The sequence below is a fragment of the Dermacentor albipictus genome, chromosome 4, assembly GCF_038994185.2.
Source record: "Dermacentor albipictus isolate Rhodes 1998 colony chromosome 4, USDA_Dalb.pri_finalv2, whole genome shotgun sequence".
NCBI classification, from domain to species: domain Eukaryota; kingdom Metazoa; phylum Arthropoda; class Arachnida; order Ixodida; family Ixodidae; genus Dermacentor; species Dermacentor albipictus.
Window position 1 is genome coordinate 104065721 of NC_091824.1, and position 22316 is coordinate 104088036.

Genomic DNA, 22316 nt, shown 5'->3' on the forward strand with positions numbered 1-22316 from the left:
ATGAGTGCTCCAGGCCCACTAATCATTCAGCACTCGTTCACAGCAGCGTTCAAGAGGGCTGCCATCCTTTACGCCGAAGAAACAAATCACTACACAGCGGGCCGCAAGTTCGATGTTTCTGAACGGGTGGTGCGAGAGTGGCGACTGCAGCGAAGCGCAATTTTCACCTGTGATGGCAAGTGAGGAATTTCCCACGTGCTGAAGTCTGGACGCTTTCTGGAGCTGTAGGCTAAGCTTGCGGCGTACGTAGCTGAAATGTGCGATCTGTCCCTGCCAGTGAAGTGCGACAAGGTCATGAAACAAACCCGGATCTTCGCCTTTTAAGGAGCTGCTCCGCCGTGAGTACAACGAGTGGCTGGCAGCAGAAGACTGCGAACTTATGCCAACCGAACCTGTCAAAAGAGCCTCCCCGATGGCTGCGTGTGGTTGGGTGCATTCGGCGTGGGCTGCTGTTCCACAAGACGTCGTGGTGCAGTCGTTTGCCAAATGTGAAATTTCGCGGGACGACGACGCGCTGTGGGACCGTAGCAATGATGATGATGGCAGCACTAGTGAAGATGAGTAGTCCAGTGACCATGTCAGCTACTAATAAATTTTCGTTATCGAATGCGCCCTCAAGTATGCTCTCTCTCTTTTTTTTTTTTTCCTGTCACGCGATATGGGGGGTCGATTTACATTCGAGTCGACTTACACTCGTGTAAATACGGTAGTCTTCACTTGAATGATGACGGGTGCCACTGTTACACAGTTGGGCAAATGTGCAGTGCAGACAAGCGCACTTGCAAATTATGTATAGGGTCTCTTGTATGAAACAAAGACAGACATTCACATCCAACAACAACAACATGCCATGCCATGCCACGCAGGTTTACGTGTACAGGAATACACAATGTGAAGTTTAGAGGGCGCAACACAAATACAAACACATCTGTGCCCTAACAGATGAGTGTCTAGGTGAAGAATATTTTGTAGAAAAAAATCTACAGCAACAACTGCACAAAGTCATTACAGATCCTGTGTCATCAGTGACTACATGGTTGCATATTGACCCCGCAAAGGGTGTGTGATTCAGCATTGCTCAGGAGTCATGTATCGCTCTGGCAAGCAGTTTATGTGCTGTCAGAATTTCTCTATCAAAAGCATCATGCTTGATTTTACTTTGCACAGGCCCAAATGCAAACTGTTTTCATCGATATCAGAATGGATGCTTATGAGCATTGGATTTAATGATAGTAGTCCGACTTCGCATTGTTATAGTGAACTTCAACCGGATACTACATTAGCTGAACTAACTTCAGCCACCAGTAAGGAAGCAGCATTTAGTTGACAATGATAAACCTTGCCTTGTCTAAGATGAGTATAACTGGGTGCCGAGGAGTGTCTGGGCTCGCTTTGGACTTGATGAGGTTGCAGATGACGTTGTGGGCAGCATGTGAGCTGCGGATGCCAAACAGCTGGCACACTGCAACGGACAGCTGGTACTCGGTCAGGTCTGCGGCTGAGTCAATGACAGCCTGTGCAAAATTGGAATTTGTAAACAGCGACATAGCGACAGCATAAACTAGTAGCCTGTTACCGTAGTTAAGTGAAACCAAGTTCCGAATTTCAGCCAATGTGGCATATTTTCAGTGCATTTGAAATAAAACCGCTTAATCCAAATGAGACTAATGGCAAATCCAAACTAATCAAATCAACACTGAAATTTGTGCTGCTTCTGCAGACATAAAATTGCTGGAAAAAGAAAAGGAGGGGAGCATAGATAATCTAAGCATGGCTTACATAGTGTCTTTAAATGTGTACTCACAGGCAAAATCTGCCAGTCAAAAGCAAATTTTACAAATGACTATTGCTTACAGGCCCGAACAGTTTATAGTACATGTAGTATTAAGTCTATTTCTTTTGTGCTATGACGGTGAGTATATACCATGATGCTACCTTCATTTGCAGAAGCTGTGCATTGAAGATCTTTGCACAATGCCATCTTCAGAGGCTATGGAAAGGCTTTTCAGGATTTTCTTTGGCTACCATAAACACTGAGGTCTTAAAGCGGCCCTGAACCACTTTTTGTCAAAGTGGAGAAAGGCATTTCAAGTGAAAATAGGCTATTTCAGAAATACTTTGCTGCAAAAAATGCTTCAATGTGGTCAGCAGAAGCGGAGTTATTGGCAATCAAACACGGCCTCCACTGTGCTCCCGTTTCTTCTTCAGTGCCTTGCACTGCGAAGGCTATGGTGCAGTGGGGCGTGCACGCAATACTCTGCCTTCTAAATGTCACCGTGGCACGCAGTTCAACTTTCAATTTGAATGTTAACGTAGATGCCAGGATTTCCGCCTTTCGTGCCTATGGCGCGCTAAACGTAAGCCAAATGCAGTTGTCTTCAGTGATTCGCAGTGCGCTTAGACAGTGGACTTCTGGCGGCACCCTGCAGCGGCTGCAGTATCTACGTTATTTAGCTGACCGCAGCTTGATGTCAGCTATTGGCCAATAGCAGCAGTCTAAGGGAATGACGAAATAAAGAGTCCGATGACGAAATAAAGTGTCCAGAAGAGAGAGGACAGGTCCTTCTGATGAAAAGAGCGTTTGAGGGAAAGATGACTTCGCGATCCGCTTGCAACAGCAAAACTTGGCTGAGATGCTCAGAGCAGTGCATGCTAATTGCGGGCTATGTTATTTCCCCAAGCCTGAGGGGAGGTTCAGGGCCCCTTTAAAAAGTCTGTTCACAGGATGCATGTAATTTTGGCCACTGCCAATTGTAATCTTTTTGTAGGCATGAGTTACTAAAATCAGTTTGCTCAGTTCAAGTTCCCTGAGGGTAGCACACTGTCACTGCTGCTTAATTAGTTTTCTCATAAATTTCTATACTACCTCAAAGGTGCTTGCAGGTTCTTGTAGTTTTCTCAGCTACCGGCAGCAGAAAAGACAAGAAGCAACTTGAACAACTGATTGATTGATTGAATTATTGATTGGTTGGTTGGTTGGTTGATTGATTGCATTTGATATCCCAAAGCAATCCTGTGGTTGCGAGATACATTGCAGTGGAAGGCTCCCGATAAATTTTGATCACCTGGGGTTCTTTAACATGTATATAAATCTAAGTACACAAGTGACTATGGCCAGGAAACAAACATGCAACTTAAAAACAGGAGAAGCAAAGACAGCAACAACGTCTGTAAGCTCACTTCAAGTAGCCGGCTGTTGGAGCACTCCAACTTGTGCTTGGTCGCCTTGGAAACCACCTGGACTACGGAGTCCCTCAGGTCCTTGTACGTGCCAGCATCAACAATTTTGCCATGAAAGATTCCTTTCCAGCAGCCCATCCAAACATTCTCCATGCTCTCCAGCACGTCCTGTTGAGCATGAAGCAAAAGGCTGTGTTATGCAACACGGCAGAAACACAAGTGCATTTACAATAAACAGAAGATAGCTATAGAAAGGGAAACTTCAGATGCCTCCCAAAACAGTGACAGTTGTTTTGGTGACGACCGACGACAATGGCATGGCACTATCTGGACAGCCACCTTGGGCCGAATGTAGTGCAGCAACTGAAATGTTCCAGCAAACACTTTTGAACAGCTGTTACCACTGTTCCTTGACCTGACTTTTTCTACTGCGACATTTTATTTAATTTCATTTATTTATTTCATTTATTTATGTTCTGAAAGTGCCCAAGAACAGCATTATGTCTTGGTATTGATGTGCATGTGTTACACAAAGAACATCAAACTGAAAAACAAAACAGAAAATCTCAAAGAACATTGGTACAAAATGCTACAAAAAATTTAATCAAGGACAGAAGTCAGATATGAGCAAATAGTAGAGCTGAATATATCAAGACCATGACACAAGGTATTTTGTGTTACAAAATGTGTTATATCGTTAGAGGTGCACAAGGAATTAAAGTACAAAATGCAAGAATTAAGAATTTTGGGCGAGGCAAGCAGAATGTTACAGCTGACAGTAACTGCGGACAGGAGAAGTGGCTGCAAATTAGTTTATACAAGATGAAGTAATCAAAATATTTTCGCCTTATTTCTAAGGGTCTAATATTAAACATGCACAGTACATGCTCATAGGCATAAAATACATGGCGTCCCAGAAGTCGATCGTACAGGATACGGATGAAACGTTGCTTAAAACATTCAATTTTTGCAACATTGGTCAAATTAATACAGTTCCATACAACAGAACTAAACTAACTTCGAGTGAACGAAAGAAGAATACAAGAGAACGAACACAGTTGCCATTCATAAACATTTTTGTCATTCTTGATAAAAGAACTTTCTGTAGGATGCACTAACGATGCTTGAAACATGTTCTTCAAAAGTTAGCCGGGAGTCAACCAGAAACAGAAAACCTGTTGCACCACCAAATGTACAATCCACTCCAGTCAGAGCCTGAGAAAGGCTCACAGTATTATGAAATAAATAAATAAATAAATAAATAAATAAATAAATAAATAAATAAATAAATAAATAAATAAATAAATAACAGCAGTGATACACCAGCCACACTATCGCTGATGCGTAAAGAGAAGGGATTGTAACAGCTGTCACTGCAATGCTGCAGTTACAATACCTACAGGAACAGACCGTTCTTACTCGGTTGACTGCCTTCAGTGACACTTTTCATTTTGGCGAATTGTAATGTGCAATATGATGCCCCAATGCAATGTTGGCCATGATTTCCTAACATTGAGGCAGTTCCGCTGTAGATGCTGTTAATGTACAGCATAACTATATGAGATGAGAATAGTGATGGTGACAACAATGCTTGCCTGCAACTTCCTTTTATCACATCCACCACTTTTATTGGTTAGCAAACTGATATCCCTGAAGCTGACCAGCTCAAAACATGACCCCTGCCGTTATAGCCACTTATCAGCAGCTCGCTGAAATAACCATATATATTGGAAATTTGACCCATTGAAACAATGTACAGGCCGAGCCACTGCTAATAGAAACACGGGAGCTTGTGGCATCACTTCACGGAGCCTTGGCAGACGACTCACCGTAGCAACCGACTCGCCAGGCTTTTCGCCAATCGCTTTCATTGCGCCTGCGCTGCAAGAGCTCATGAGGCACCAGTGGTGGGGCCCTCTGCGGAACGATGCCATGACTTTGATGTTCCTACTAGCAGTGGCTGCAGCTGTACCTAGGTGCAATACGGTACTGCACCTAGCAGTGGCGTAGCCAGAAATTTTGTTCGGGGGGGGGGCTACGCCACTGGCCCAATATATATATATATATATATATATATATATATATATATATATATATATATATATATAGCTGCACGTTCCAGCTCAGCCTACTCTTTAAAAGGAAGCTTTAGCTCGGGTGCTCCTATTTAAGTACATGTAGAAGGGGAATTCGTTTTTCCATGCAACCACTTCACCAAATTTGAGGAGGTTTGTTGCATTTGAAAGAAAAAGTTTAATTCTAGTGACTACTGGCTTCGAATTTTTCATTTAGGTGGTGTATTATTTATCAAAATTGGCCAAAATTGAAAATTTTCAGAAAACGAAACTATCAAGTATAAAACTCCGTGACTCAACAATGAAAGATGATATCACAATTCTGTGAATTGCATCTAATACTACATCTACAGCGGACAAAATAGATATGTTACACATGAATCTCAAAAAAACTTACTATTGTGTAAATACGGCTTTTGCAGAACCCTTGTACACAACGTAACCAATTCACGTAAAATACAAATTGACACAGCAAACTCGTCCGCTTTGACTGTTATAATAAATGCCGTTTACAGAACCACAATATATGTTCTTCATTCATAGCTATTAGTTTGTAAACGTCGTGCTTCTATTTTTTCAAACTTTCGAATTTTCCAAGATATTTTAAACAAAATTTAGGCCCTAAATCCAAGTTCTGTTTCCAACAGACACTAGGATTTAACTTTCTCTCTCAAATGCAACCAATTTCAATAAAAGCGATTAGCAGGATAATCTCAGAAAAGCGTTTCTGCGTTTTACAAGTACTCGAATAGGCCGCGTCGGATTGGGCCCGACCTAAAGCTTCCTCTTAAACAATTTATCGAGGGATCAAATACATGAATAATAACTGCATTGTCATTGCCAAAGATGCTGCAAACGAATTCTTGAAAGCTACGCTCTGTAAATACAAGTAAAATATGTATTTTTTCATAAAATATTATACTCGTATGTGCCAAAAATTGTGCCCAACATAACTGACGTCAATGCTTCCATGTTTTTTGTTTATTTATTAAGTAAAGAAAATATCACACTAACTTTAGAACTATATCAGTTCGAAACCCGGAAAGCAGTGCATGCCGCTGATATGAAAAATTAAAAGGCAATGAACTGAACAAGTTGAGGACAAATATGTTAATGAAACTTTGTCATTCAAGAACCGTGCTTACGTTCTTGTATATATGCAATGGCCAGTGAAAAATCTCAATGACGCTGTCGTTTGTTCCAATGTATTACGCAGGAGTAGCTGTCCCTTGTCGTGTATCGTGAGTAATTGCAACGAAGTTATAGTCGCGACAGAGAGCACGTATAAAAAGCAGGAGTTCTGCAAGATATATGAGGGCAAGTCAAATGAATGAGCCAACAACGGGGTACTTTATTTAAAAGTAGTCTTCATGAGAATTTAGACATTTGTCCTATTTACTAACGAGTTGCGTGATTCCCGTCTTATAGAACGTTCCTTGGGTTGCTGCTTCAAAAAGTCTGTATCTGGTTCCCTTGAGCTGTTTTTTCGGTTGCCCCAAAATGTAGCACTTGCAAGGTGACAGGTCTGAGCTGTATGGCGGATGTTGCAGCGTTTCCCACTTGAACTTTGCCAGTTTTGTATTAACCACATAAGCGACGTGGGGACAGGCATTGTCGTGGAACAAGATGACCCCATTCGTCAATTTTCCACGTTTTTCGTTCTTGATTGCGACACGCTGCCGTTCTGGCGTTGATAGCCTCTCAACAATTGATAGCCTCTCAAGATTTTGCAAATCTATCAGTAATGGACCCTGTCGATCGAAAAAATAAGTCAACAACACCTCTCCAGCGGAAATGATGGCCTTTACGTTCTTTGGGCGTGGTAAATTTGAATGTTTCTACCGTAAGCTTTGCCGTCGTGTTTCAAGCTCGTAGTAGTGGCACCGAGGTTCGTCCCCGATCACAGTTGCAAACAAGAAGTCGTCATGCTCATTGTGATACCCGATCAGATGAGTCAAGGCAGCGCGAAACTTCTCCGTTTTCTCGCAATGGATAAAAATCTTGGGGATCCATTGCGCACCAAAGAGTCGATAACCGAGAAGCTCATGAAATATGGCGTGAACCGAACCGTGACTGATGTTCAGACGGTCTGCCAGTTCATCGATGCTTATCCTCCGTTCTTCTTTCAGCAGCTCATGAACATTTGAAATTGTGTGGGGGGTGATTACACAATGGTTTTGGCCCGGTCTTGGAATGTCTTTGCAACGTCCTTTGAACAGTTTGCTCCAACGCTTCACAGTGGTCAATGAAATGCAGTGTTCAACGTACACGGCAGTCATATGGCGATTAATTTCTGTTTTGGAAACACCTTCAGCTGTCAAAAACTTCGCGACACCGAGCTGTTCAACTTTTGAAGTGTCCATTATGTGACGCAACCATATTCAACCCAGTGTATGAGAGCATTAAAGAACATTTATCTTCACACCTGCGTGTCACTTTTGTAAATGAGACATGCCGTTCTCCTACGCGCATGCCTCGCAGATAATGAACCGAACCATTATTGCGTGGTTAAGGTAGGCTCACTTTCATTTGACTCGCCCTCGTACATTAGAAATGCAAAGATACAATGGGATATGCAAATGCAAAAATACGGCTTGTGTCACTGGAAACAAAAGTGTCACTGGAAACAAAGTTCACTGCATGTATACACAAAACCTCGCAACAAGATATTTAAGTATACGTATAAGTCTCCAATGAGTCTATGTATGTAAGAAGAAGTAACTGTATATAATGCGTCAAACAAGGCAAATAAACATGTTGCACAATCATAGATTCACAGAATCCTAGATTCCGCCCCCATTCCATCCACTCCCCCCGATGTATTGCGCGCGACGGAAGGCGGCGCGCTTGCTCCCCGCTTTTCTCCTTTGCGCACACAAGACTGAGCCACCATTGTCGGCTCACCCATTCCACCTCCCCTCCTACGCTTTCACTCGCACATACAGCATGCAGCGCGTAGTCACGATGTTATCACCCTTGGACTTTACACGAAACATGAGGGCGATGGCAGGAATGCGCCTGGAGTGTCCATATAATTGCTTTCGCAATAATATGATAAACGTATCCGGCAACTGAAGCGTCCCGTCGCCCATTACTTTCCACAAAAGAAGTATCAAAATCGAACTTTCACCATGCGACAATTCGCTGCGCCGCATTAATGTATTTTTTTTTTTCTGTGAGGCGGAGACACCAAAATGAAAAAAAAAACGCATAGGAAAGTATGTTGGCCAGAATCTAATGCCTACTTCGGGCACCTAATGGGGCTACGTAAGGAATACCGAAGAAAACATGAGACGTTTGGTCCACTGAGAACCATACGCATACTGCTCAGTATCCTACAGCGGCGAAACAAGACTTTCCGGAAAGGTTCCACTCAAGGAATGCGGCGCAATCCTTCGAGTCCCCAGTGATGGTGGCGAACGACCATTGTTTTTTTTTCTCGTCTGCTAGCCAGAAAGCGTCCAAAACTCTGTCCGGTGAAAATCCACTCGGCCAGAACAAACCGAACGCGCACCGAAGTGCACCGCACGGTGGTCGGGGCCATACGAGAAAAACGTATGCGCTCTGGCTGGCTCTGGCAGCCCGCGGGTAGGGTAGCGAGAACAAAAAAAAATTGAAGAGGCTCAATGTGTCCTCGCGAATAAAAGTCAAAGTAGAAAAAATAAATAAGAACGTAGTTACTATGGCTGGCTTTAGTGTCTTGACATGGATGTTCTGGCGTAGGTTAAAAAAAATGTTGATATTTTTTTATGTGACATGACGACACAAATGAACCACCCCAACGCTTCGTCTCATTGGACCTCGCTGCCTGCTTTGTCAACTCGTCTGCTAGTGTGTTGATTTGGTTTGTCTCGTTGTATGTTCCGATGTAAGATTTTAGAAAAGTCAATAGACCTTTGGCGTCAAATGTTTATAACAACATTACACCCACAAAGTTCCGCAATTGAAAATCTAAAGCACAACTTTGGAAATGTCAATACAACTTTCACATCAAGAGCTTATGAGATTTATACCCATAAAGTTTCGCAATTGATATCCATGCGCTCCATAGATTCCGTGGCCTCAGTGAGATGCCGCGGCGAGCCCGCTCACCATAAAAGCACCCTTGAAACTTTGTGCTCGGATGGGACTGCTTGGCGTTATGTGACTCCCGGTGTATAGGCGTTGCCCCGAAATCCAGCCCGAGTTTGCAATCGTTGCGGTTAAATGTCTTTTCAAGCGTCAAAAATACATTCTAGACAAAATCCAGAGTGATTTTCGGCGCCGGGGGTCGCTTTGGTCGGCGGTGCATGGACAGCACGAAAACATTTCGGGGGGGGGCTGAAGCCCCATAAGCCCCCCCCCTGGCTACGCCCCTGGCACCTAGGTACAGGTACTACTCTGTACTTTCACTTGTGCATGAAAACAGAAATTGACTGATGACAGCATGTTTCAAAAGTGCGGACGCAGGCAAGTTGGTCTTCTGAGAAAGTATCATCAGCCTAAATTAAAAGGGTCCTTAAATTAAGTTTCCACCCAGATGGTAAATTGTGTTTGCCCCCAAAGGTTACGCGGAGCAAAACGTTATTACTACACAGGATTCGGCTGGGCGTTGGTTTCACCAGTCGCTCTGCGCACCTCATCGGCCAATCGAACAGCCCTGATTGTGAACACTGCCAGATGCCTGAAACAACGGAACACATACTATTGTGCATACTGTGCAGCATATATGCTGGAGCGACGAACGTTGGAAAGTTTCCTAGCCAGCGTTGGCAAGCAACCACTGTTGGAGGAAGCTATCCTCGGCTCATGGCCTGACACTGCAAGTTCAATGTGCGCAATTAAAGCGTTGTTGAAGTTTCTGCAGGACACCAAGCTCAACGAGCAGCTCTAACAAGGCAACTGTCTCGTATACATAAGCACTCACCACTTCTCTAATCATCATCGCCCATCCCAGTACTTTCACTCCCCTTCCCTCTTCCCCAGTGCAGAGTAGCAGACAAGAGCGCACTAGCCCAGGTCAACCACTCTGTCTTTCCTGTCAATAAATTCCTTTCTATGTAAAATGGGGTCTTGAACCACACTTCAAGCTTGGTGAAAAAATAGTCTGCAGATAGCATGCGCTGCAGTGAACATCTCAGCCAAATTTTGCAGTCGTGCACGGAGCGTGGAGCTCACAAGTGGAGCACAAAGTTACCTTTTCCTCAGATGCCGTCTTTTCAACAGAAGACTACTCCTCACTCTTTTCTGGATGCTTATATCGTAATATAGCAGGTTCCCATATTCGGCTGCTATTGACCAATAGCAGACAGACATCAATCAAGAAGGGTGTTTGGATCAGTGTGCCTCTTCCTACTGTTACTGCGTATATTTCTTGACACAGTTTAATAAACAGTCTGACGTAACCGAAAATCTGCTTTCAAATTTCGGTAATACTTAGATACTTCCTGGAGAAGCTGACTCATCTGCCGACGCTCGGCCGCAGCCACCCGCTTAGAAATTTCCCTTTGGCGGACTTGCGTATCAGCGTTGTAGCCGTCGAGTCTTGCTAATTTCAACTAGTTTTGAACACTCAACTAGCCTTGAGCGACACGAAACTTGGAGGTCAGACCACACACACGCTTGGCAGCGCTCATTCACTCCAGGATGCTCCTGGTTAGACGCCTTGGCAGACTTTACTTTGTTTCTTTGCAATTGATAGTCCTTAAAAATGCGCTAGTTAAATGTGGCTACTATCCGTTGGCCAAGCTGGTGCAGGACAAAGCTGGTCCGCACCACATAGCACGGCCAGACTGGGGCATATGGGAGTGTGTGTGCACTCAAGCCTTGTCGTTCACAAAGCAAACACTGCGCACACTACACTTGTATGTAGCTGCAGTCTGCTACGTAGCGCAGATACCACGGCTGCTGCAGGGTGTCTCGCAACAAGTCCGCTGACTGAGTGCACTATGGCTCGCTGAGGACCACTGTGTTTTGCTCGTCGTAGGCACTGAAATCGGAAGTAGTGGCATCTATGTGAAAATCGAAAATAAAATTTGAACTGCAAGCCACAGTGACGTTCGCTGGCGGAGCGTTGCGGGCTTGCCCCACACTGCCGTAGCTTTCACAGTGCAAGTCATTTAAGGAGCAGCAGAAGCACCATGAACGGAATATTTGATTGTCAATAACTCTGCATTGAAGTGCTTCTTGCAGCAAAGTTTTCTTTAATGGTGTTTCTATTTTAACTGCAAATGCATTTCTAGAATTCGACAGAGTGGTTCAGGGCCCCTCTAAAACATGGCAGAAAAAAAAAAAACAGTTATGCATAATTATACATAAGAGCATGGCTTGCCATCACTCTGTAGCTGGTTTTTAAGCATGGCATTGTTTCAAACACACATTTTGAAACCTTGTTTTTGGAAGCACTGCTACAAATGCAGGCAAGCCTAGAAATGCAATGCATCCAAGTTGTGTCTGACTTGTTCACATTTGAATTTATGCTTACAGTACACAGCAAGTTGCCAGCTCCTGGGAGGATCAAAAGTTTTGAAGCCACTGCATGGCTGGCTGCAGCTCTATTATGAAGTAGGGGAGCACAATCAACACATACGAAGCCAAATAAAATGACAACTCTTGTGTTGAGCACAAGAACACAAGCGTTTTGTTGTCCTTTTCTTTGGCTTCGTATGAGTTGATTGGGCTCCCCTACTTCACCATGGAACCTTACCAACTCGTCCAAATGTCTACCTGGCTGCAACTGTTGCTAAAGCTCCCACAAATCTCGCTACACTTTTGAACTTTCAATAATCGGGAGCAAACTTTCATTAGCTTCTCTCATACCTATGAAATGGCTTCAAAGCTCCTTGTAAAGGCTTAGTATGTTCACAAGAATTCACAGCAGCTTAAATAAGCAATAATGGTCTGCAGATTAGGTATTGTAACAATTAGACATTTATGTTTGGTGCAATTCTGGTCACATTTTTCGTATATGGTAGAAGAAATTACAAAGTTATATTGAACTAAGTACTAATGACTAGTTCCCCCTATGAGTGAGTGACTCTATACAAGTAGAATGTAATAATACTACTGTGTGAGCAGCTTCATAATTAAGCCACAGCGAAGCTGTAGAAATATAGCTTTTCTGCTGTGTTGATTACATTTTGCTGAAGTCGATGCCAAAAAAACACTTGCAAGAGCATAACAGGTCTACCTTCATTCGCTTGTCCAAGGCACGTCGCACAGACCAAAACACAGGTGGCTCTGTCATTTTCATGGTGGCTCTGCTTTCATCCAAGATTTTCTTGAATTCCTTGAACAGGACAGTGTGGAACTGAAAATAGACAGCTAGTTAATAAGACTGACTACACAGAAAAGTCACCTGAAGACAGTGGCTTGCCATACCTGCAGTTATCTGATAGTGCAGTTCCAGTATTTTCTTTTCTTTTTTTTTTAAAGCTGTAGTTCTATGCTACAGTTGATTTCCGTTGATTTGACCTTGACAGGATCGCTTAAGTTCACAAAATTATCCTGCGGGCCGAATTGAACAAGATGCAGAAAAAACACCAGAGCACACCAGTGATTCATATAGCAATGCTATTTGCCTGATTCTAACATGCCCCCAAATCAAATGTGCGTTCATATTGTGTGCGTCCAAAGCAGAAAAATGACATGGAAACGGCATTAAAGCTCCTAAACAAATTAGAACTATAATGCACACCCCATTCTTTAGCAAGAAAAATGAGCATGAGTCAAGGCAACCGGTTTCCTTAAATCCGCTTCGCCGCAATACAGCCATGTTGTGCGGTGAAGCATACGAACGCCGCGAACAGGTTATTGGTTTCGTATCTGGTTAGCTCTGCACAGGCAATTTTCGACTCACTTTTCTTGAAAAGAAATAAGGCATGTGTTGGAGTTGGGCGAATACCCACATGACATCTTGAGTTACTGCTATTGCTTAAAAATCTTGCTAGGGCAGGCCGAAAATAGGCGTCTCCAGCAGAAGGCGTGTTGAATGCATTCGCTGTCCCCTAAGCTCTGCCAAGTCATGCTGCCACTAAAGGGACTGCTATTAGGGTCACCATAGGGATCATGCACATCCATGCTGACTGGTCACATTTGTATTATCTGGCAATGGCCAATTTTAGGATAGAAATAACGGAAGTTTAGGCCCAGAAAAATGTGTAAGCACTGGCCAGCGTGTTCGGTTAATTCTATCTTTGGTGTAATTTGATCCTGACCGAAGTTGAATTAATGGAAATGTACTGTAGCTGCATTTGGGCTGGCACTAGCGAAATGCAGTAGGGTGAAACCCCGATAATATGACTTTCTTGAGACCACACTAAGATGGCATATAATCTAACCAACAAAAATTACTAGGGGTGTGCCCCCAATATTGTATATTCAATCTCAAATGGAATAGTGAAAGTTTGAATAATTCAGTTTGCAAATGGAATATCTAATATTTGATTTCTCATATTATCGATTTTTTTACTATCAGTACGTTCGATGAATGACCCGGCCGTGGTTGGTGCCTTGACATGTGCCATATTTATTGGTAGAAGGTCCGAACAGGTCGACAGGACCAATTGAAACGATTAATGCTATGCGAACAGAGGGAACAACAAATGCAGTGTATGTGGAAAGTACGAAAGCACGTGTGAAGATCTGGCCAATTAGCCACAGGAAGGCACCCTCACTGCATCGATATATGCGAGTTTAGTGTGCACGCACACAGGTTCGTACAGTTTGAAGCAGTCAACCCACATGTGAGCACATAGACCAACTTGACATGCGTGCTCGTGGTAGTTGCTAGCCTAGTCCAATCCAGTCTGTTTGTGTTAAGTGTAATGCCGGACACGCTAAAATTATTGTGGTAGTAGTCCTCTAGCACGAAGTGACAGCCACAAATGCATAGATCCTGATGCTAATTGGATGTCGACAGCCCAATTCGATGCAGCCCCTCTGATCGTCCGTTGCCTTGCATAGGAACCATGATGCAGCTTGACATGTTGCCAATCGTTAGGTCTGCAGCCCACAATGCAACAAGGGCGATTCATGGTCCTCGCAAAAAGAAACCTCAAAATGAACATTGACTGCATCGTTGCTCGCATCAACAATGAGCACGTTATAACACAAGCAGATTACACTTGCTGTGTGCTGGAAGTGCTCGAGTGTAGGGATAAACTTGCGTGTATTCTCTTTCTGTTATTTTTTTTGAGAAACAAGTTAACCAACATACCAACTATAATGAAGAACATTTGTTCACCACAAAGTTGTACAAATGATTCAAGATGTAACCTGGGCAGCCTGTCGAATAGCTCACCCACTTGATGTCAATTGTACTATGTACTAGATTGTAACAGGGCGGCTGAACACTCAGGGGAGCTGGACTGCAGCGATCAGTAGTGGTGCACATATTAAGCCCTTATAATTATACACTATACACTGAGTGCTTAAATGCATCACTTGATGTTTAGAAGGACCTGCCCTAACGACTCAGTATGTTTGTACAATATCATCAAAGTTGTTTCAGGGTCTCTTAAAGGCAGCTGCAGCCACAGCCACGTTGCGCTCAAAGCAACCAGCTGTATCGAGACAATGCTTGTACTTCCCATGATTCCCATGCTGGTTGAAGCATGACTAAAGAAATTTGCATAGACATTAGTACGACAGTTCTAGGTAAGCTTGTATGAAACTCATGATGCTGATACAGGCAGCTAAACAGCTTTTCTCAGTCTACACTCACATGTGTTGTCCTGTAGCACACAACCCTTGTCTTCAAGCAAGAGGGTATTTAGTACTACACTGCCTGATACGTGCATGGTACAATGCATAAGGCCGCGCGTCGACACATATGCCCTCTAGTGCCTCTGATTGACACCGAACTCGGCGGTTTATGGCCTTTAAGGTCTGGTTACAAATTTCTGAGGCCATGACCAGCTAAATTTGCCACTGCTGGAGAAGACAGTTCTCCACTTTGGCGGCCACTCTCTATGGTGTGCGATTTGAAAGGTGTAGGCCAGAGCAAATTATAGCTCAGGCCGACCTCTCTGCCTTTCTGTAAATAAATTTCTCTCTCTCTTCACAAACAACTGCATGTAATTCCACTATTTGACTACTGCCACCTGCAGTAGTTTCAATTTCTCCTGGTCTTCCTTTGTGGCAGCTGGAATAAACTTACAAGTGAAAATTTGTTCTGTTGCAATTGCGAACAAACACACTTCGTTATGTAGAGGTTAAAAATACATGCTGTTCTATGGACATAAAGATTTAACTAATGCATACCCTCCTGCTTACACTGCATTGCACTCACAACCAGCCATATTACCTGCTGATCTGAAGAGCCACTGAGCTTGACCATGATTGGTGCCTTTCCCTTTCGACACTGGCAGATGAACAAATCGGGTGTCAGGGTGACACCGCCAGGGCCTTTTGCAGCAGACTCTGCTGCTGTCACTTGCACCACGGTCCAGTCTGAAAGAAGCGAAGGTAATGAACGGACTCTTAAGCTTAATGGCACTAGTGCAACGCAACAGCAGTCGACAGCACACTTAGTTGAACTTTTTACTGAAGTGGCGATCCTAAGGTAGTCCACAGGGAATGTTCCCACAAAGATTCTTTTAGAAAGGTGTAGATATTTAAACAAGTACCTAACACATTTCAGAAGTCGTGGAAACCCGCCTAAATGCTTCTTAGATAGCATGTAGAAAGATGGCACTTAGCAACTGTGAAGGCTGGGAAACGTAAGGTATTTTAATTCAATACTAAAGTTGTCTTGAAATGCCTATGACAGCAGAATTTGCAGACATGGAGCAGTAAAGACAAATATAATGGTGTTGCCCATTAAAAAAAAAAAGAAAAAATGTGCTGCATGCGTTTTTCCTGCCTGCACTTGTATGCGGCAACTACAATGATGACAAATGGAGGTAGCCACTAATGCAACATCATGATGCACCTATGTACAGGCACGGCCGCTGGGTAAAGAAAAAACAAATGTGCGGCCTGCCGCATGCACTAACTTTTTTTTTTATCCAGTATCTTGGATACTGAAACTAGGTACTAGTTCACAGGAACAAGTTATGGTAACTTATTTAAGGTGCTCTGGCACTTTGCAGCATCTTCTATACGGTTTATAGAGTGCTTCGACTTTCATATATAATGCAAGAAAGTGAAAATTAAAGAAAAAAAAAAAACTCATGTCAGCACTCTTTAAAGCACTTAAATGGAACACTGGTTAAGTGAATTATCAGATACAGTGAAGTAATAGTTTAGCTGGTCACACAATTTTGCATGAGGCTTTCAAATTTGTAGGATATAACTTACACAGTTATACAAGTTTTAATAACTTAATCGTCCATGGAATGTGTCCTGGCCAAAGCGTGCATACCTGGCCAACCTGTGAACTTTCAAATTTGTAAAAATCTCGGACACAACACTTATGGTGGGTTAGCATTGACATTTAGAAGCCTGCCCTGAACACATGCTTTTTCTTGGATACAAGCAGACTTCATTGAAGGTGATTTACCTTTAGAGATGTAGCACACAAGCAGCAACAAACTCGTTTCAATTCCTGCACATCAAGTAGTGACAAGCAACACGTTTTTGTATCTCCAACTTTTCTGGCGACTTTGGTGCTACCAATTTAGCCTTCTTCGGGAACTTTCTGCAGAAACATGCTCGAGGCACGTACCCTTTTCGCATCCTTTCAACGTCAGAAGAGTATGGAAGTTTCGGGGCATGACTACCGAAACATTTTGGGGAACAGAATTTGTTTTGGAAAAGTTTATGCAACATTCGTAAAATTGCAAAATACAGTAGAACCTTTTTGATATGTTCCGTTACGTTTTCCCAGCGTCAACGCTCGCAACTGAGAACACAAAAAATGACCCAATAGAGTTACGCTCATTTTTTGCCGGTTCATACGTTCCAGGAAAACAATTTTTCGGCACCAACGTTCAGTACGTCGCCAAACTGCGATCGTATAAGTTTTCCGGCCGCTAGATCCCATGTAAACAAGATAATGTGCAATCGAGAACAATATATAGCTGCCCGCTGCGGCAGCTTCACTGCGATAATTGCCCACCCATCTCACGTGAAAATGCCAGCACGTACTCAGTTTCTCATTTTGGAACCAACAAATCTTCTCTGGGGTACTTGCACGTGGCATTCACAGCTAACACCACAAATCCTATTGCGATAAGCATCTTTGCTTATCTGTTTCACAGCGCATGGTGCGCAGTGCCATTGGTAGCGTACAGCACTCTTTTTGTAAGGCGCGGGCGCGTGCGATCGAGAAGGGTATATAGCTGCCCATCTCGTGAAAATAATGGTGAGCAGTTTCTTACCCCGGTACCAGCAAATCTCCAGTCGGGCCGTCGCACACCACATTTACAGCTATCGCCACCAAACTATTTTGATAAGCATCTTCACATATCAGTTTTACAGCGTGTGGTGCGTAGTGCCATCGGACGCATACTGCATGCTTTTAGGAAGCGATAGTCTAAACGCGCCACCGTTCCCTGCTGCAGGTGGTGCGATGTAGGCATCCCGTTTCACTTCAGCGGCATCCGGTGTCGCTCACCAGCTCGATTTCAGTTCGGTTTATCGCTGCCCTCTTAAAACACCATGGAATAGCAAAGCAACAAAACGCGTCTTGGGGCGCCGGAGCACCACCAGCTCGATACGCGTCGCCATCTCATGCCGCGACGCTTCGCGTGGATCGTAGATGTCAACAATAGTTAAGCCTGTGAAATTTTTATTTACTTCGGATCATATGTTTTCGCGGTTAGTACGTTTTTTCTCGTGGTCTTTTCCAAAATGTATGAACGAGGTTTTACTGTAAGCCTAAATTCGTAAACATTGCAGAAAACTCGAAGGGGTTGTATGTGCATGGAACAGCTCAAACGAGCACTAATGAGAAGCACTCTATCAGTTTAGACGGATATATAATTCATTCAAGTTTAATCTCAGTAAGGTTGATTACTAGAAGAGGAAATGAAGGCTACACTTCCATTTTTAAGATTCCGTGCCAGAGCACCAGCTATGGTTCGTCAATGTGCTGTCACAGATTTCAAGGTATTTTTCCGTATTCTGGGCCACAACGTAAATGTTCTTGAAACTTACTAAGTTCAGTATTTGGGTCCTTGCATACAATGTAACCCATTTTTACCCATAAAAGTTAACTAGGCCCAACAAGACGCAGTCAAAATACACCGTGTCATGGCAACTTCGGCATGGTGTCACCACCCATTTTCGCATTCTTTTTGGCTTACTAAGCCTCTTCTCACGGTTACAGTTGCTTTTTAGAATTGTAAAGGGCTACTTTATTAATATGGCTCAACTTAATTCTCTCTCTAAAGGTGAAAGGTCAATTACAGAGACATTACACTTTATACCTGTTAGTGCTGCATTCTATTGTTAGCATTGCTTACATTTCTGCATATAGTACGGTAACAAAATTGTGCAAATTTTTGTGCTAGTTCTATATAGGGAGCGCTGGCTGTAACTGATAAGTTATTGCTTTGAATGCTCATCTGATATGATAGCATTTTACTGTACCAACATAGATGGTCGAGCATCTGGAAAGTATCGCCAAGTTTTCGCAAAAGTATCACAACGGTGTCACAAGTGCCTGGCTACTGCTCACCAGCTGGCAGAAGCTCATACAGTTCAGTGAGCTGCGCAGTCTTGAGTGCAGATAGTAATCTGAAATTGAGAGCTTGTGCCTTGATGGTGTCCTCCTTGTTGAACTCGAAGTCTTGCACTGCATCACATACTGATGTGGCTCTCTGCTTCCTGGGAAAAATGCAAACAAAGTTCATTTGACTTTTTGGACATGTAAATACAGTAGACTTTCGTTAATTTGAACTCGGTTAATTCGAGATCCCAGATAATTCGAAGGTTTTCTGTGGCCCTGTATTTTCTGATGTAAATTTGACCGGGTAATTCGAACCGGTGGCCTAGGCCAACCCGGTTAATTCGAAGATTTGGGGTGCTATGCTGCGATTCCTGATTCCCCTTTCACGCAAACCCGATGAAACAACGGACATTTGGAGCCACAAGGCAACGCCACATAGCAATCGCAATTATTTATAGATGAAGCGACCGACCAATAGTACTGCTAGCACAAAAATCAGTCCACGGTATGCCCCGCACACCGCTGAAATGTGCGCCTGCAGAGGAGAAGACGTGCTTCACTGCAACGCAGCGGGCATACCAGTTTTTGTCATGTGCTCTCGTCCCCCACTCGGCATGTTCCTTGCAGTCGCAGCGGTCGCAGCGTCAGTGCGTGTACTGTGCCGCTGCCACTGGCGGCCGCTCGCCCATTATCTCTCTGCAGCTGCGGCGATGCGTGTACGCGCAGCACCGGTGTGCGCCATTTATTTGTGTGCAGTGGTTAGGGGTGTTGCAGCTAGCGTGGTGTCTTTTTTTTTTTTCCTGAACTGTGCAGAAGTGCCAGTGAGCGAAGAATCCAAAGTATAAGACTTTAATGCTGCAGCAGAAGTTCTGCTTGATCCAAGAAGCAGGTAAGAGCACATGTTCCAAGACCGAGTTGGCTAAAAGGCACAGCGTGTCCCTCTCGATGTTGTCCACAATATTGAAGAACAAGTTGAAGGTATTGGAGGCCTACAGCAAGACATATTCTTCGATGTCGTCACTAGTACGGGCTCCCATGTACGAGGATGTGGTATCAGCTTTACTTCGTTTTCGCTAACTGCAGAAAGCAAACACGGCCCACCTTCCCATTAATGGAACGATATTGTGGGAGAAGGCCAACAACATGGCTCTACAACTTGGGCACGAAGAGTTCAAGTGTAGCAATGGATGGTTCAGCCGTTTTAAAGAGCACAATTTGACCTTCGTAGCCGTCTCTGGTGAGAGCGGCAGTGCAAACGAGAGCGTCGTCGACGACTGAAAGAAACACACTTTGGCTCCATTACTTAGCGAGTACGGTGCTGACAATGTGTACAACTTTGACGAGGCAGCCCTTTTTTACAAGATGGCGCTCATGAAAACGTTCGCAGCGAAGGATACCGCAGTCAAGGGTGTCCTTGACAAGAAAAGGGAAAGGAAAGAATTACTGTTCTGTTCGGCACGAACATATGCGGTAAACGCAAGCTGCAGCTACTCGCAGTTGGAAAGAGTGGAAAGCCTCGCTGCTTTAAACATGCACGGCTGTCACCAAGGGATGAGCTTATCTACCGGCGCAACAAGAAAGCCTGCGTCACAGGCGCAATATTTGAAGATTACGTTCGGCAGCTTGACCGCAAGTTTGCAGCCACAGGCAGGAATGTACTCATTGATAACTGCCCGGCGCATGGTGACATCCCACACCTGAAAGCTATCAGGATGGTATTTCTTCCTCTGAACACCACATCAATCTTGCAGCCAATGGACCAAGGCGTCATTCACCACATGAGGAAGATTTACCACCACCACTTGCTCAAGCGCATGCTGTTACGATCGACCTGCAGGGGTATGCTCTGCAAAGCTATCTCAGCCCGCTGCAGTTGCTTTGATCGACTCATGGTGGTGGTGCCCTTCAGAGAATCGGTGAAGATGACAGCGCTAACTGACCATGACCTTCCTTTGGAGAAATGGAGACCACGGCAATGTTAATCCACCATGCACCTTCTTCGTAGAGTCAGCGACGACAGCAGGGCTGGCCACGTTTGGTGGACCATGTATTGTTGGTTGATTTGTCGTGGCCCTCATGATCTCTTTGCAGCAAGAAGAGCATCTCTAACAAAAGGGTGCTTTGCGGTACGTTTTTCCTCAGGCTCCAGGATTCATCACAGTCTGCCGACACTCGTGGCAACTACCGGAGAAAGTCAGCTCTGGAATTTGGAAATCAGCTCTGGGGTCAGGTGTGACCACCTGGCTACGAGGACCCACTCAGCTCGGGTTCTGGGAAACCAAAGTGCATATGTGAATGTGCGAGCCCTCCCCCTCAAAGGCCCTAACGACTGTGGACGCTCCGATTGGACTAAGGTTGGACAGCAGTTTTCCCTCCCCTAAGAATCTAGGGAGGAGAGAGGCTTTTTACCCTTTGAAGGTTTTTGCCGTACATGTACGGCAGCGGTTTTCTGTCCCGCAAGGTCTTTGCTGTACGGGTACGGTTTCGACCCTCCGTTTGAAATTTCGCGCCATAATGACGATGCGTGCTTACTGGGAGGTGCTGCCACCTCTTAGGACTAACAAGAAGCGTTTGAAATTTGTGCTACCGTCTTGGAGAGATAAAACCGATTTCTAGCTTCAGCGCACCGCGCAGACTGCGGCAACACCCCTTTTGCGGTTTCGGTTTCGCCGCATGATCGCAATGGAGGCACGCGAAACGTCATTTTTCTCTTTGTCGGCACTCTCTTGCAGAGGTGGCAGAAGTTGACTTCTATCTTGATTGGCGCTGCTCTTAGCTTGTTTATAACCGCCGCTCGCGAGGTATTCTCGCTCTCAGCAGCAATGCGCTTTCGCGGTTTCGGTTCCTCCGCGTGATCGCAATGAGGTGCGCAAACCGTGATTTTTCTCTTTGTAGGCACGCTATTGCAGGGGCGACAGAAGTTGATTTCTGTCTTGATTGGCACTGCTCTTAGACTCTTTATCACCACCGCTCACAAGGTATTCTCGCTCTATGCGGCAACGCGCTTACGTGAGAGGGTGCCTCAGACCTCTGCCCAAGGCAGCCGCACGCAGAGAAGATGTCATGTGCACGCCAACACAACTCGTTGCTCCAAGAGAAGAAGATGCACGCATTTTAGGTGTGCAGACTGCAATAAGGCGTTGTGTGGAGACGGTGTTTCAAGGAGTACCACACTCTGAAATACTATTCAACATTTTGCAGTTCTGAGTGCTGCCGTCACCAAAATACTGTTCATAAATTTTTTTTACTATTTATTCCCGACTTTATACATTTGTACATTCAAGATCCGCAATAAAGTAATCTGACCACCTGGGAAAGTTTTTTTCAACATAATTCGACCCTCAAAGGGTTAAGCAGCAGTTTGTCGGCTGCTAGAGTGTGCTCGTGCTCTAGAAGCAGTGTGCTTGGAGGTGTGTGCTGTATGCTTCGTCTTGTGTGCTCCATTTGGGAGTCACACTAGACTGTCG

The 22316-nt window shown here is 44.3% G+C and overlaps 1 protein-coding gene across 4 annotated transcripts in view; it reads right to left on the reverse strand.

The window, feature by feature from the left end:
- Positions 1-22316, reverse strand: part of Sse (extra spindle pole bodies like 1, separase) — a 111089-nt gene that overhangs the window by 11122 nt on the left and 77651 nt on the right. For all 4 annotated transcript variants that reach the window (XM_070537302.1, XM_070537305.1, XM_070537303.1 and 1 more), the window contains exons 20-24: positions 18859-19007; positions 15541-15686; positions 12424-12543; positions 3181-3348; positions 1344-1514 (exon numbers count right to left, since the gene is read on the reverse strand). In XM_070537302.1, coding sequence (XP_070393403.1) covers positions 1344-1514; positions 3181-3348; positions 12424-12543; positions 15541-15686; positions 18859-19007 — 754 coding nt within the window. The remainder of the gene's footprint in view (positions 1-1343; positions 1515-3180; positions 3349-12423; positions 12544-15540; positions 15687-18858; positions 19008-22316) is intronic.